Here is a 16,768-nt window from a genome sequence, read left to right on the forward strand (position 1 = left end):
ACCTGTATTCCGAATATGGATCTTGACTGTTGATCGATTGCAACCAACTTCATCAAAGCGAGGGTTTCGTCACTTTCGGTTTTCTTGGCTTTAAAGAGAATATTGAACGGGCGGTGCTAATTTGCGATTAGAACAATCGACACGTGTCGAGTTTTTGATGGTTCAAATGCTGTAACTCAGCTACGTGGGCCAATGATATGGCGAAAGCTGTTCTACAAACATTTTAAGAGCCATTGGTTAAGAATCCATTAGAGAGGATTGTAATCTTGTATGGTAGTATCCACTGGGAACCGAAACGTGGATGGGTCTCATTGGTCTGTAACTGTTAAATTAGAGTTTATCTAATTAGAAAATTCCTCACAATTTTATAAATAATTTGTTACCTAATTTAATTATTGTTGAGACTTTTTTTTTTTTTTCTCTTTTTGTTATAGCTTGTTTAAAAAGTCTTTACGAGTGAAGTACCCAACGATAACATAAAAAAAATATGTTATAAAGATTTAGAAGAAATGGCCAGTAGTATATTATGGATATATGGTTGAATAACTTTATATACTATATGTCAAAACAAAACTAACACCTTGTTTGGCAATTCATTTAAAGCAATTAATTACTGAAACTGGAATATATAAAATAAAAAAAATTATCAATATATATAGTAAAATGGAGGAGAACCGAGCCTACAGAACAAATTATAAGCTGCTACTACGTACTAAAAAAAATCAAGAAATTAAGTTCTTCACCGCCTATAGATGTATACAATAAGAAAAAATGTAAAGAAAATTTGCCTAAAAATCCCCACAAAAAAATGGGTAAACATGAACCATATTTTTTACAACCAGAACAATGAAAAGATCCTATATGAAACAATGAACAACAGGGGTCGGAGCCACCTTACCCAGCTTCAACTCCAAATCAGTTCCCCAAGGTGTGAGGTTCAGATCCAGGCACAAAGCAGTTTCAGCACCGCTCGACTTCTTCATCTCTGGCAACAGATCCCGAGTCACCAGCCCTTCATTTGAGGCAGCCCTGTGCCTCCTCATGTGACCCCCAAGAGCTTGGCCAATGGCAAATTCCAGGCCACAGATGGAACACTCGTGGGTCTTATGCTTCTTAGGTGAAACAGGGATCTCGGGAAGGCCTGATCCTCCTGTTAGCCTTGGCTTCCTGTGGCTCGCCCTGTGGCCTCCGAGCGCTTGGAAAGATGAAAACCTTTTGTTGCACGTCTTGCATGCAAAGACACGACCCTGGTAATGCTTTGATGGGTCGGTTTGGCCAACCTTGGATAGCAACATCAAGCTATTTGCCATAGCCATAGCCTCAATTTCCCCAACTTCTCTGCCTCTCTTCATCGTAGTAATTTAAAAACTGTTTTAAAAGCCTGAACTTTGAAGCTCTGAAAAGTGAAAATTTAAGCTAAGCTTTTCCGTGTGTGCCGCTGCTGAGTATCTGACAGGAAACTTGGATGATATGAACGAGAAAGTTTGTACTTATATTTATAGCTAGGAGCTGCCGAGTGTGTGCCAAGTTGGAACTTGGCAGGTCAAAATGACGGATTTGGCCAAACGATTCTCGAGGATTAAATTGGGTTTTGTTGTAAATATGTGTAAGTCTTATGGGTGGAAATGGAACTTGAAGCCGCCATCTTCAGCACGCTAGCGTCACCGCGTAGCTGAGCAATATGAACATGATAAGAAAGAGTCGCTAGAGGCAACTCAGCAGGAGTCTTCCTCCTAATTCTCTGACATTCTAGAAACCTTTAATACTGTTTTGATTGTTATACAACAAATCAAAAGAATCTTGTTCCTAAGTCGACGCGGTCTTCAATTTTCCTCAAAGGTGACTAGGATTTCACACTTCACTTCTTCTGTTCCGTCACTTTTTCTAAAATTTCATAGTTTTTGTAATTAATAATTGATATATTTATATTATATTTTACATAAATTATTTATTATAATTTACATCAATATAAAATATAAAATATATTATTTAATTTTATTATAATTTTTATTAAAATTTAATAAAATTTTAAAAATATATTTTATATTATATAATAATTTTTTATATTTTATATATATTTAATATAAAAATTACATAAATTATTATATTTATTTTTAAATTAATTTAATAATATATATTTTTAATATAATTGATATTGAAATTAGAAACCTTCAATTCCAAAACCGATTCATTAATATTTTTTCTTTATTCTCTGTCAAATATGAGACTCCTGCACGCATTATACACCAAGTGAATATGTTTACGATGGCTTATTCTAATGGGAAGCAATTAAAAATACATTAGAAGAGTAAAACATGAACTTGCTGCTGAAAGCTGGCATCACTAATTATTAATTAAAAAAAAGAAGATTTCCTCAACTGTACTTTCTGGATCAGTTGACTTGCAAACAAGCTGTAGTTATTTGAACAAAAATTGTTGGAGATTTTCTTTGAATTTTATGCATAGTCATAGTCGTCATCTTCATTATTATAATTCTATAACAGTGCTGTTCCCACTAAAATATTGCATTTATAGCATTTTTCTTAATGGAATATGTTGAATTTTCTTTCCAAGTTTGTGAATTTCAAGTTAGGTTATGTAATTTATATATGACCAAATTATAGAAGCTTCTTTCTCTAGAATCTTGTCCCATATTCAAAGTAATTAAGAAAAAAAAGACAACTTAAGATGTTAAACATTACTTTTTTTTTTTAAATGTTATAGCTTTTCCACTCATCAAAGTGACTTTTATCTTAATTTTGGATGATTCTATGAGCCTAATTTTCAAACCTTTCACATAGGAAGTGCTAATAATTGAATAATCATTAATCATGCCATAAATTAAAAAATAATAATGTTGTTAGGTTATTTGATATTTAAAAAAATTAAAATTTAATATTTTATTAACAGATTATATGACTGTTGTTATTATTAATAGATTATTTGATTATTCGCATTTGAATATATATGTTTTTTTGTTATATTAATTAATTTTTATGTCGTTTAAAAAAATTTATGAGTTTGAACGCATTGACGAAAATTTTAAAATTTAATAATTAAGATTAATAAAAAAAATACATATAAAAAGTAAAGGATTTGAGATGACATGACTCACATGAGTAATGTATGATTCAAAATAAAATATTTTCATTCTTTACCAGCTGCCTGGCTTGAATCCAAAATTCAAACTTTCTGTCAAGCTTATCGACTGGTTTATGATACCCAAAAAAAAGGGGTAAAAAATTAATTAACACCATTACATCTTTCAAAGCTGGACTCTAGATCTTTCAAATGAAAACTGAGTTACTCTATGTTCATGATTCCTGGGTTGAACTAAGTGATTCAGTTATAGGTTTTAAGTATAAAGAATTCAGATTTAAATTTTTATGATTTTTTATTGGTAGACGACTTATAAATTTAAAAAATCTCAAAATTTTATAAATTTTATTTATAAACTAATTATTTACTTTGATCATAATACTGAGATAACATAAATTTCGACATGATATAATTAGTGTCGTATATGTATTAATTTATTTAAATATTAAATATGATATGAATAATACATTTAATTTAATATTATCATATAAATATACGTTTAATATATTTAATATGTTTAATATATTTTTTATATTTATTTGAAGTTAATATAAACATAAAGATGATTTTAATTTTTAATATTTTAATTATGATACTTAATTAGTTATTTAATATTATATAAAAATTATTTTAAATATTTAATTATGATACTCATTTAATAATTATTATAAATTTAACATAATTACAATATTAATATTTATATTAGTCCTATATATTATTATTTTATTTTTTAATTTTTAATAGTTTATCATTTTAAATTTAATACTAAAAATTAATATAGTTATTTAATATAAATATAAATTTAAATATATATATTAAATATATATTAAATGAGTATTAAATTTTTTACTTTTTTAATATTAAGTATTTTTTATATTATTAATATGTCAAATTTATTAAATTATAAATGATATATAATTTATAATTATTTATTATTTTAATTATATTTTTGTATATATTCGTATTAATCATATCTATTTGTATATATCTATATTATTTATATCATATTTAAATAAATTAATTATATCATAATACATATATTAAATATGTAATATTTATATTTAAAATTTAAATAATTCATGTTATTATATATATTATATCGACATGATTTGAAAACACGAAAAATCATTTATTCGTTTCTTCCTGCAATTTTTGACAAGTCTTTGATTGATATTAAATAATTAATGTCAAACTTATGGATGGAAAAGTAGTATACATTAAGTACTTTCTAGTTTCTAGCAATTTTCAGGGGAAACAAAAAGTAATATGAAACCCAATGAATCAGAAGATTTTTCCCAAATCCACCTGCACAGGGAAATATTCAAAACAATTATTCTGAATTACAACTAGATGATTTTGGTGACAACGTCAAAATGTTGACATTGAAAACATTACAAAATTTCAAAATTTTTTAGTATTTGATACTTAAATCCTTAAAATAAAAAATAAATTCCTGAGTATATTATTTAAATATAATATTTTAATTAGTTGATACTGGCACAGGGTCAAGTACAATTACAAGGTACCTTCTACCTGGGGAAAGTGTCTGCTGGCTCTACCAAATCCGGGCGAAAAAATGAAAAATGAAAAATGCAAAAGAGGAATTTCTTTATATATATCTGATACTGATATAGTTGTTGACATAAAGTCAAGTCTGGTTGTTCATACTTTATATGCTGGAAGCGTGTCAAAGTTGAAAACCAATGCTTTTTCTTTAACAAGAAACAAGGCATGCCTTTTGCACTTCCAGGATGCTGACATTATCAAATCCCTCTGAAATTTATTATTATATTATAACAAAATCGAAAATGGAAAAGGAATTAATGAATAAATAGGTTTGGTCATGAGCATTTAAAGCGTTGCTTAAGGATAATAGATACATTAATACATACGTTTAAGATTTTACTCTTAAAATATTCTTCAGATGGATCGATCCAAGATGGCAAGTAATGAGATTAAGGCGATTGGTTTTTCCTTTCTTTGGATAAATTAAAAAAAGGGTTTTCTAATGGGAACCTGAGACCAAAAAAAAAAAAAAAAAATGAGACTTTACATCAGGATAGAAGGAGAGAGCGAGCTAGCCAGCCTACAGCCAAAGGTATCTCATCAGGATCAGTCATCATCATCTGGTAAGAGTGGTTTACAGATACTGAACACCGGAGGAGAAACAGGACACAGCGTCCAATCACCTCTGGACATGGTATGAACGATGGAAAAAATCTACGTTTCTCCCATGATGTCTCAAGCATCACTTTATAATTTGAGGAGAATTGTATAAAAATGCAATGCTTATGTTAACTTTTACAATTTTAAATCAAGCAAAGAAAACCAACTTCAATGATATGATCCTATATAAACCTTTTGTATGTGAAGAAAACTACCAATCAGGAATCAGAAATGGAAAATAGTTATGGTGGCAATTTCCCTGACAAGTAGAGACACAGATTATCTCTGAGGTTTACACCCTTGACGTCAACAGATCTACAAATCCTTTGATGGTAACCTGAATCATGGTCATGGGACAAAGGCATTTCATCCTGGACGTCATCTTCCAAGTCAATAACAATGTTATGAAGCAAGCAGCAAACCAGGATGATCCTTGGTAACTTATGTTTGTCAGGTCTCCACATTACCCCTTGGATGATCTTCCACATTTCCTTGAGCCTTGCCAATGCTCTGTGTGCCACCAGACGAGTTGCAGAAAGCCTTTTATTGAACTCGGCCCTTAATTCCGGTAGTTCTTTCCCCTCGTAAGGTATAACAAGATAAGGTAATAAAGGAAAGCCTAAATCCCCTATTATGTATTCCCTTATTTCTGATCCTTCAGAGAGCTCAAGTTTTTTCCCATTCAATCTCTCTCCTTTATCACACAGTTTACAGAAATTTGAACTCTGAAAAACCAACCAGTCTTCAAGTTTACCTGACCACCCAGTGACTATGTCCCTGAACCTCATTTCAGGGTCCACAATTGCCTGCAAGACCATGCTGTGGTTCTTCTCATGATCAAGCCACACTTTACTTGTAGGGTCTGATGAAGGCAAACACATCATAACATGAGTAGTGTCAATCACACCACAGCAATTAGGAAGACCTTGAATCTTTTCAAATTTGGACTTTATTTCTGTCATTTCTGCTTCAGTGGAAGGCCATTGCAGGTGGTGAAGACCCCTTTCTTCCATGGCCTCCACAAAGCGCCAGGTCAATTGTGAGACAGTTGAGTGGTGCAGCCCAAACAAATCACCAACTGCCACTAGTGATTCACCAGAGCTTAGCCTTCTCAAAGCTACAGCTACTTGATCTTCAAAAGACATAGGTTTACTATTTGAAAATGTATAACTTCCTGGCTTAGCCATCATATCTTCTTTTACAAGTGAACATATGTAGTTGAAGGTTCTTCTGGAAATTTTGAAAACAGATTTGAACTTATCGAGACCTTTAGATGGGGATTGAAGACCTACAGTCAGAGAGAAAGAGCCAATAAGAAGAAAGCACTATTTACACATACGAAACACATAGGATTGATGCAGATGATCTGTGGAATTTTACTAGTAACTCTGACAAACATTATTTCAACCATCAGGATTAATGTATTGGTAAAAAAAAAAAATACAACTTTTCTCATCCCTTTTCATCGGGCAACATAATTATAGGAATGCAAAATATTGAGTAGACTTGAGCATTGTGACTCCCTCTTTGGTTTTGCCAGTGAAAGTTAATGTCAGATTTATACACATGCATAAATAATTGTATTATATAGGACAAAACACACCATTTTGAAACATTAAATATGCAAATATTGCAGGTAAAGTTGAAATGCGATAGGTTCTGTTGAATGTGATATGCATCAGTCAATCGCTGGTTAGGGCCGGTAAAAACCAAAAGGTGACAAAAAAAACCAGGCACATTGATGTTTAACAGCATGCACGGTTTTCAGCCACTTCTACTCATCCAGAAGTTTCAATTAGCTAGATAAGATTAATTCATTCATCTATATCTTATCATTGTAAAGACAATTCACATCTTGTTGAGAGAGGAATTGAAGATAAGTTACTAAATTTGGAGTGGCCCTTATCATTTTATTCCAATGGACCCAAGAAAAGAAGGCTCGTTGAAGAAAGGCAAAGGACATGATATAACTCCTTCGTCTTGTTCCTATATTATGTTGAATTTCGTTAGAAAACTCTTTAGGTACATTAAGGAGTACACAATAGCTTAATTTACAATTTACTTTGCCAAGCAAAGGTTAATTTCCCCTGATCTGCTTCAAACCCTCAACTTTTATCTCATGTTTTCTTTCTTAATCTCTCCTAATTGACAACACTAGTCAGTAAAATCTGTAGAAGTATATCTGTAGCTAACAATAAATGCTATGGAAAGATATCATTCAGCAGATGGCGTGAAAGTGGAGCAACAATTTTCAACCTATGAAACAACCTGGCTGAAACATAAGATTATCAGCCATTAAATATTTTAACATATACTAAGAAACTAACACAAATGTTGTCTTAGATGGTACATTAAATTTCAAAATAAGACAAGAATCACAAGATTTAGAACAACTAAATACAAGACAAACCAACCTATAGAAGTCAGCAGTGAGTAAAAAAACCATAAAACAATGGAAACAAATACAAGAAAGAAGAGGGGATAACAATAGCCAGAATGCAGTATTCTGTTCCATGGATTAGCAATTAATGACCTAACCTGCAGGCTATGAGATAACAAAGTTTCCTACTTATAAATCCAAAAGAATTTTATCATCCACTCAACAGCAACATTTTACTTGAACTAAGTTCAATCTAACCATGTTCAAATCATTTGCTCACAGCAGCAGTATTTGCTCATACTGACTTCTAGAGGTATTTCAAGGTTTTAACGCTAGCAATTTCTCATCAAGAACAGGCATATTTTTCTTAGCATATTAAGCCTTAGTTTTGAGCAGTCAAACCCTTCTTATTTATAGTTCCTAATGACCTGATGAATGTCTAATTTGATTGACTTTATCAGTAACATTTCATGTTCAAGAAATTATGATTCTCGATGTATCTTCTCCTTAGCATTTGCAGTCAATATATGATGACTGAAGAAATAAGAACTAGATATACATCAAAGATAATATTTTCAAGAAAAGGAAACACTACTTGTACTGTTGATGCATGTTTCTGGCAGAACAAAAACAATATTCTGAAAGACCTATTGGACAACAGCAGTTAACATAAACCAACAGAGGGAAATCTTCAAGATAAAAAGATGCTGCTGTTAAAATCTTCTGATTGTATATAAAAGGAAAATATTTTTCAAATCGATCTAGTGTCAAATCTTTTACTTGATAAATCGATTATACACATTCCATTCCTAAGTGGTATCTGAAGAGTTCCATTAATTATATCACAATGAACAGATATAAAATCAATGCTAATTATCTTTGCACAACAAGGCTTGACAAGTCTCATAAGTTACAGCTGAAGCAAACTCTAGGAACCAACTCTATCTCTATATGTCTCTGTGAAGAAGAAATAAATAAATCAGTAAAAGGGCGAGGAAGAAGAATAAGAAGACGATCTTTTGTCTCACCTACATTGGCTAATACTCCCTCCTTACAAATGTGTACTCAAGTTATCGACAATTACTTGCATATATAAAAAGGGTTATCTACAATGACCAGCCCCTTTTATCTCCAATTCCACTTGTCAGCAGCAGTGTCCTCATTAAATTTCCTCTTAAACCCATGCTCAAAGTAAATCAAATCACAACTTCAAATGTAAGATAAGAATCAGCTTTTCAACTGCATTAGCTATTTGAAAACAACTTAAACTTTCTGAGCTGCAAATGGTTATTGTATTCAAACGGAACTATGGTTGGATTAGCTATTTGAAAACAACTTAAACATTCTGAGCTGCAAAGGATTATCATATTCAAACGGAGCTAAGGTTGGATTTCCTGTAAGGCATAGAGTAAATATAAGAAACTGCATTGTCTAAAAACCAATATAACCTTATTTCCTTGGATTTTACTAAGTGCCCACAATTACTATATATCATAATATTAAAAAAGATTATCTTATCCTCTTCTCCTTTCAATAACACAACAAAACCAGACTGTTACGATAAAAGAACGACCTGAAAGTCAGATTAGGGATCCTGCTTATATGTTCCGAAATGCAGTTTCTACGCATCAACATATATATATATATATATATATATATATATATATATTTTCATATATGATGTAAATCGTAAAGCCAGTCAAATTTTCCAAAATTGAACGCAACCCATGAACTGAAAATCTGTCAACTGCTAAAAGAAATTTAAATATCTGCCATGCCATGAATGATCGACTAGAGCAAATATCATTTTCAACACAGTAACACACCACAAGCATAAAAAAAAGGTTCCAAATAAAGATTGTAAAAACAGAACAAAAGTCAAGAGTTTGATACAGGGAACCAACAAAACTGTTAAAAGAAATACCATTCATCCTCTTGGAAAGCTCATTCCACCAATCAACAGATCGTTCCTTCGCTGGAGAACCAGAAGCAGAAGCATTTTCTTCAGGCTTCTTCTCTATCTTCCTTCTTTTCTTTGACCCTCTTACAGGACCCATCAGCCCAAAAAAGACACCCAATTGAATCCAGAAACAAAACCCACTAACTTCAACAAAACAAGAATTATAATAACTATATTAGAATTCATCAAAAAGACCAAAACCCATTAATCATAAAACCATAATATATATCATAAACCATAAGACAGAGGGAAAAAAATCATGAAAGGAATAGTGACAAGTAACATGCAATAACTATATATAAAAGAAACACAGTAGCTTTGTGTTCAATGGCTTTGAAAGCATGCAAAAATGGAGAAACTTTGATGAAATAAGAAAGGAAAAGAAGAGAGGAGCTATATAGTTTTTCATGTTTACCTAATGAGAAATCTACAGGGAAGTGAAGAGCTTTGAAATTGTTTGTTTTAAGACAATGTGGCAACAGAAACAAAAGACATGGGCATTGGAATTTGGTAGAGACAATCTTTTATTTCCTTACAACTAATACTAAAACATGCTTAGATTTTTCGTAGGAAGCAAAGAGAGATTCCCTCAAAATCGAGAGAAAAATTTTGTAAACGAAAATTTTTGTCTTGACTAAATATTATACATGGGATGATAAATGAATTGGAAGGTAATTAGAATGACTAAAATGCCATCTGGTTTAATTTGGTTTCTGAAATGGTAAATGGGATGAAATTCTGCCATAGTCATAGATGGTCAGAGCCGACGGTGGCTTTTTGTGGTTAGTTTGGTCATTATGTATATGATTTGCAGAACAAGCTGATTTAACAGAAATAATTTTTTTTAATAAGATAAAGAAAATTATATTAAAAATATATTAAAAAAATACATATTAAAATTAATAAAAATAAAAAATATATTTCGTATTCGATACATTAACATGAATTGTAAAACATTAATTTAATTTTTAGGTTTATTATAAAATAAGAACAACAAAGATGCAGAAATTGATAAATTTATTATTGATAATCTTTTATCTAATTGCAATAAAAACGACAGTTTTGGCAAATTAATTATAATTTTTTTAGGACTAAATTTTAATTATTATAACTTAGAAGAAATCATTGGCAAACATGTATGTACATAAAATTCATGCGTTAAATTTTAATTGTTTTCAATAGAAACTCATATGTGTAGAATTTGGACAATTAATTAGGTATTTTAAGAATAAAAAATGAAGGTATCAATGTTACTGTAACCTCGATTTTATGCTGAGACTATGCTTTCCTCAAACAACATTATTACAAGTATTAAATAAGGAAAGTTATATTTTTACTTCTCTTTTTGGTTAAATGTCATTCCTTTCTAGGAATTTCATCATGTGGAAACAAAGCCCATGGTCATGCTTTTGCTCTTTGGGCTACATACGCCTTGTAAAATCTTTACAGATTTCGGCAAAATAATGTTACTAGGTGATATTGGGCTTTGGAACTAGCCTGGAACTGGACCTGGAGTTCTTCACTATGAGACCGATCAAGCTCTTCAAAACAATTGAATGTTTTGTCCTAATGGTCTGAAATATGAATAGAACGGTTAATAACAAATTGAAAAAATCGAAAATCGATTTAAAATTATAGTGTTTAGTTTATATTAATTTTTTTATTTGGTTTAGATTAAATTTGAATATTAAATATATGTATAATTAATTTTTTTATTTAATTTAAATTAAGTTCGAATATTAAATATATGTATAAGGTTTGAATCAGATTTCGAATCGAAAAATAAAATAAAAAAATCGAATCGAATTGAATTATATATTTTTATTAATTTTTATATATTTTTAAATTTTTTATAAAATAAAAATAATTATTTTATATTTAAATCGATTTAAATATATTAAAAATTATATTAAAATAATATATAAAAAGTAAAAAAAAATTAGATTTAAAAAACCATTGAATCAAATCAAATTAGTAAAATTTGATTTAGTTTTATTTGGATCATATGACTTGGTTTGAATTCATATTTGAATTAAATTTTAAAAATTCATAATTTTATGTATTATTTAAAAGAACTGAATCAAATCTAATTCATTATCACTCTTAATTCCTTCCGATTCAATGAAATGTAATAGATCAGTAGTACATCGTATTTGAGGTTGTCATTTGTCTTGGATTGAATTTTGGATTCAAAATTAAGATTTTAGTACTGTTCAAACAAATTACATGGACTGTTGCTCTGTATGAACATGAGATTACATTCATGCATTGTTTTCAGTCTTTATGAACATGAAAATGCAATAAGCTGAAATGCAACCAAATGTAGCCATTCGGACAAAAATTGATAAGAAAGCGGACTCGTATATATTGCGAGCATCAAAACTGCAAGCTTTGAAGGATCACACAGACAGTTGCTAAACTTGACACTCAGTTCAATACCAGATATTACTCCTTCCAACTCTCTGCACAGTGATCATTCTAAGGCGAAGATCTGCCAAATGGAAGTCGAAATTTGCCATGGGAAAGGTTGGAAGTTCTTGGTGTACATTCTTTAAGTTTCACATCTCCAATATCCATGACAGGCCAGCCATGAAAAACAAAACTTTCCCACAATGGAGCCTAAGACCAAAGCAGATGATAATACCTAGGATGAAATCCTATTTCCCATGTTTCAAAGTCAAACCAAGTTATTGTCAAAATGGCCTAAAACTACTAGGGGTTAGTGCCAATACACCGAAATCAAGACAAAATGAACCACTCCCACAAAAATCAAGGCATCAAAAGTTGACCTAAGCTGAAAGCTGCAAACGGAAATCGACAAATTTTACACCTTTCAACAAAAGAGCTTTACAAGATTCCTAACCCTACTGTTCCTCTCATTGTGCGTTTCCCTATAATCTTTCTCCATTGTCATTCACTTCTCCCTGTTTTGTTAACAAAAATACAAACTGCTACAATTCACATAGCTCAGCTCCAATGCACCAATGAAAAATGAAGATCTAACGGTCATGCCTTTTGCTTCCCGTTTGACTAATGCTTCCACTTTCACCGCTGCTATCTGTGATTATGTTGCCTTCTTTCTTCATTGACAGAGTTTCTAGCTTCCTTGGTATGCACTTGGCATGCACTCCATCTTTCTCCTTTTCTGCCAACTGCAACTGTGAGCTCCTGATGATTAAAAAGTTCCCAAATTAATCAAATGAACTGAGCAACAAGCAAAAGCAAATCTCAAGGAAGTCAACAATCTAACAAGAATTAATGTTTAAGCTTTTCTTTATCTAATAAGTATAAGCTTAAAATCTTGACAGAAAATTTTTTCCTAGGTCCCCCTTCAATCCTAGTACGAAAGTAGTCCAATAATTGTTTTGTTTCTTATAGATTTCATTACATAAAGCCCCAAATACAAGATTTTAATTCTGGGACCAGATGGGATTTTAATATGGATTATTAATGTGGATGGCAGGCATTTAATATGACAGATAGCTGATAGATAAAAAAAAAAAAAGGATTAGAAAAGAACAGATGTTGAAGACGTACACAGACATTCCAGTGCATGAACAATTGATTATATCTGTGCAACAAAATGAACAGCTTTAGCTGGTTGTCAGCCAAAACCCTGTATGAATCTTACATTCAATACCCAAAACAGGCCAGCAGGGCCTCTTTCAGAAATAGAATCAATTGTCTTACTCAAAATCCCAGGAAAGGTAAGGTAAGAACCCACTTGACTTGCTTTCCAGGTACAGAACAGTTCATTTTTCAAACCAAAACTTCAAATTCACTCATGTATCATCATTAAGTTACTGTTAACAAAGAAATTTTGTGCATTGTAGGTTACCTATCAGCATTGTAAGAAGAAGATCTCTTCAATGCAGGAACCTCTTGTTTCTTGGTCTCAATCAAGCTCCCACTAAAATACTCTTTATCTTCCAATCTTACCCTTGAGAAGCTTCCAATTTCCCTCTCAATCCCTGCTTCTTTCCCCAGCTGGAGACGATTCTCTGCTTCGCGTCGCAACCTCGATTTGTAGTGCCCAATCAACGAGAACCCTTGATTCCTCTCCGAGTTGGGACCACAATTCTTAAATGAGATCGAACCGCACGATATCAACTGCATTAAAACAGACGACGGCTTCATTCTCCCACTGGGGCAATTCTCAGCCGTCCGATTCAAGCTATCTTCGTTACCACCACCATTACGCAATCTCAGCCGTCCATCAACTTTAATCAAGGATTCCAAAGTCTCCGGACTCGAGTCCGACATGGTAGGCGAAATCCCCCACCCAACCAGCTCCGTAGTCTGATTCATCTCCAACTCTTGACTTTGACTTTGACTCCGCAACTCTTCAATTTCCGCTTGCTTTACTACCGGTTTTTTTCTCCTCCTTTTATCTTCAGTCTGAGTCGACGCATCGGCAGCGAGTCTCCGAGCTGACTCGGAGCTCGACTCAGCCTTATAAACTTTGTACTCTTGGAGATCAATAGAACTCCAAGATTGATTCCTCCGCCGTCTGACTGAAGGAAAATCATGCTCATTACCTGTCTTTTGAGACTCCGGCGGTTTTGTTAATCGAAAAGAAGACGACGTTATTTCCAGGGATTGAGGGTTTATCGAGTGGTCGAGAATCTGAATCTCCGATCCTTTGAGAACGTATTCTTGCCCGTGAGATGGGTAAATAAAATCGTTCTCTGCTAAGTCGTGCCAAACGTAGCCGTTTCTGTAACTCCTGAGTTTAAAACACAAAACTGAAACATCAACATCGGTCGGTGAATGGAAATGGTAATCTGATCCGACGGTTGGGAATGAATGAGAGTGTTACCGTTTGGAGGACCAAGAGTACAGACTAGCCATGCCTTTGCCTCGAAGGAGGTTTAGGCGGTTGATTACATCTGAAGAAAAAATAGATTATTTTCTCTGGAACCAAACAGGGATTGAAAAAGAAAAAGAAAGAAAGTTTTTCAAAATTTAACGTTCTTTTCTTCCCCTCAAGACAAAACCCAGAAAGCAAACGAAGTCCTTTTGAAGGTTTAATACTTTTCTTACCTTCTAGATAAAGTCCATCATTAGAAGAGAGAGGAACTTCTATGAAATGAGGGTGATCAAGCTGACCATTTCTAGACAAATAGTAAACAACAGCAACTTTTCTTTCAATATTGAAAGACTTTTTGTTGTTGTTGTTGTTAATGGTGTTGTTGTGAGGCTTGGGTTCAATCCAGACTCTGTTTCTTTCCGGGCTTATTTCTCTATCTTTCCACTTCCTTGAAACAACTCCAAGCTCTGTCATTCTCCCTCTGGAACTGACCGCCATTGCACTTTCGTTTTCTCTCTATCTGAAAACCCCAACAACAGAAACAACAAAGAGAAAGAATGAGACATTAAAAAGGGGAGAAAGAGGAGAGAAAGTGATTTTACCTGATGGAGAGGGAAGCAAGTGAGGAGAGAAGGAATGGGTTGATTTGGAATTTTATAGGAAAGGGAATGGAGAGTGTGAAATGGAGAAGCGGGGGAGAGTTCAAAATGGGGGTGCGGCGGGCAGACAACAGCTAGGAAACAAATAAAGGTTGTTTTGATTAACATTGACAGTCAAATTACTTGTTGGTTTGTATCTCGTACTATACACTATAAAGAATTATAAAGGCAAATTATAATGTCAAACGGCGCCGTTACAGCACACATTTCATAATTACTTTAATGTGCCCCTTAGGCCTATTTTGGAGGGTGTTTTAAGGTAACTCTTACTACTACTACTCCTATAATCCATTGCTACTTTCTCTTGTCTAATTATATTACCATTAGTTTTTTTTTTTTTTTTTTACATTTAGTAGTTATAATGTTTTTTTTTTTTTAATTTTATCTATATGTCTTGGTTCCTAAAATTAGAGTTTTTTTCTTAAATTTATATCTCCAAATTTAAATTCAAATACACCATTCTATAATTGGACGTACTAATTTTTTTATCTACATCATTAAAGGCAAAAACATCGCCAATCTTTTTTTTTTTTCATTGGGGATTGGACATACTCTTCTCAATTTCAACATTTTTTTGATGAAAATTCAAGAAAGTTTGAAACTTAAAGAGAACATTTATATAGTGAGAAAAAACGATGAGTTGACTTGTTAGTCTTTGAAAGGTCCACGCCTAACTTTGACTACAAAAAGGCATGATTGAGTTGTTACACGTCCTGTCGTTTGATTACGATAAAAAATATAATATACCGTGGACCTACATCCACGTGGCAAATGGAGTCCATGAGAGATTGGAGGATGGCTGTATCTGGAAGATTAAAGACTAAAGAGTTAGCGATTCAGAATGGTTAGACTGATCCAACGGTTCATATCAGAAGGAGACAGTTGATACGGTACCGTGTGATCCGCAACTAGATGTGGCTAAATCTTTTGGTGATCTTAAGGGATAGGATCAGATCGTACGGTAGGAGTTTTTGTTGAAGATGTTCATCAGTAGTGTGGGTCCAGATATGAAAGAAGGCTTCCGCTTTTATGTCTTGTAAAGTTGCAGCGGGAAATAAGGTTTCGGAATGTTGTTAAACAAAGGAAATAAATATTTCTTTTTTAAAGTACTGGAAATAAATATTTGAAGAAAGGGGACGAAAGCAAATCGGTCGGTTGTAAAAAAAATCGGCCAGAAAGTCCAAAGTTCAGACTTACTCCCATGCAAATGCACGTGGAATTTTTTATAAATGGATATGGACATGCATTCGAGTCATGAGAGGACCCAAAGGCGCCTCGCTCCAACTTGTATGATTGTGTCAAATGCATCAAGTCGACAGGTCTCACGTACCACGGATGATAATAATTTAAATCAAATTATATCATATTTGATTTAATTTTTTTATATCATATAATATTATAAAATTATAAATTTTAATTAATATTTAAATTAAATTTTCATTCAATTAAAATTAAATTAAATTTTATCAATTCGATTTATTAATTTTAAAATTTTATATATTATTTTAATATAAAATTTTAATATATTTAAATAAATTTTGATATAAAATTATTATTTTTATTTTATAAAATTTTAAAACATATAAAAATTAAAAAATATATAATTCAATTCTATTCAATTTTTTTTAGTTTTTCACTTGTCAATCCGTAATTCAATTTAACTATAATATATATATTTAATATTCAAATTTAAT

At 32.0% G+C, this 16,768-nt stretch overlaps 1 protein-coding gene and 1 pseudogene across 3 annotated transcripts; both read right to left on the minus strand.

Annotated features, from left to right (window-relative positions):
* Window positions 1-627: 627 nt before the first annotated feature.
* On the minus strand, window positions 628-1,477 carry LOC111301414 (zinc finger protein ZAT8 pseudogene; annotated as a pseudogene). The gene has a single exon (XR_016328336.1). The product of XR_016328336.1 is annotated as a zinc finger protein ZAT8 pseudogene (transcript).
* Window positions 1,478-11,946: 10,469 nt separating this feature from the next.
* LOC111301426 (protein SOSEKI 5-like) lies at window positions 11,947-15,035 on the minus strand. Of its 2 annotated transcripts, XM_022897051.2 has the most exons (4): window positions 14,649-15,030; window positions 14,425-14,494; window positions 13,444-14,331; window positions 11,947-12,773 (listed from the first exon to the last, which is right to left on the minus strand). In XM_022897051.2, the coding sequence occupies exons 1-4, from the start codon at window positions 14,911-14,913 to the stop codon at window positions 12,605-12,607; spliced, it is 1,392 nt and encodes a 463-aa protein (XP_022752786.2). In that variant the 5' UTR covers window positions 14,914-15,030; the 3' UTR covers window positions 11,947-12,604. The 2 variants fall into 2 exon arrangements, with proteins under 2 accessions (XP_022752786.2, XP_089600977.1); XM_089744851.1 differs by lacking the exon at window positions 11,947-12,773 and having other exon boundaries at window positions 13,440-14,331; window positions 14,649-15,035.
* Window positions 15,036-16,768: the final 1,733 nt, after the last annotated feature.

This window comes from Durio zibethinus, chromosome 15, assembly GCF_047325235.1.
Source record: "Durio zibethinus cultivar Kanyao isolate XHJ-2024 chromosome 15, ASM4732523v1, whole genome shotgun sequence".
In the NCBI taxonomy this organism is placed as follows: domain Eukaryota; kingdom Viridiplantae; phylum Streptophyta; class Magnoliopsida; order Malvales; family Malvaceae; genus Durio; species Durio zibethinus.

Coding starts and splice junctions, on each gene's coding strand:
- LOC111301426 (XM_022897051.2), bottom strand. CDS start 14,913: ATGGCGGTCAGTTCCAGAGGGAGAATGACAGAGCTTGGAGTTGTTTCA. Junction 14,332..14,424: donor TACTCTTGGTCCTCCAAACG/GTAACACTCTCA, acceptor TTTTAAACTCAG/GAGTTACAGAAACGGCTACG. Junction 12,774..13,443: donor TCTTCTTACAATGCTGATAG/GTAACCTACAAT, acceptor TTTAATCATCAG/GAGCTCACAGTTGCAGTTGG.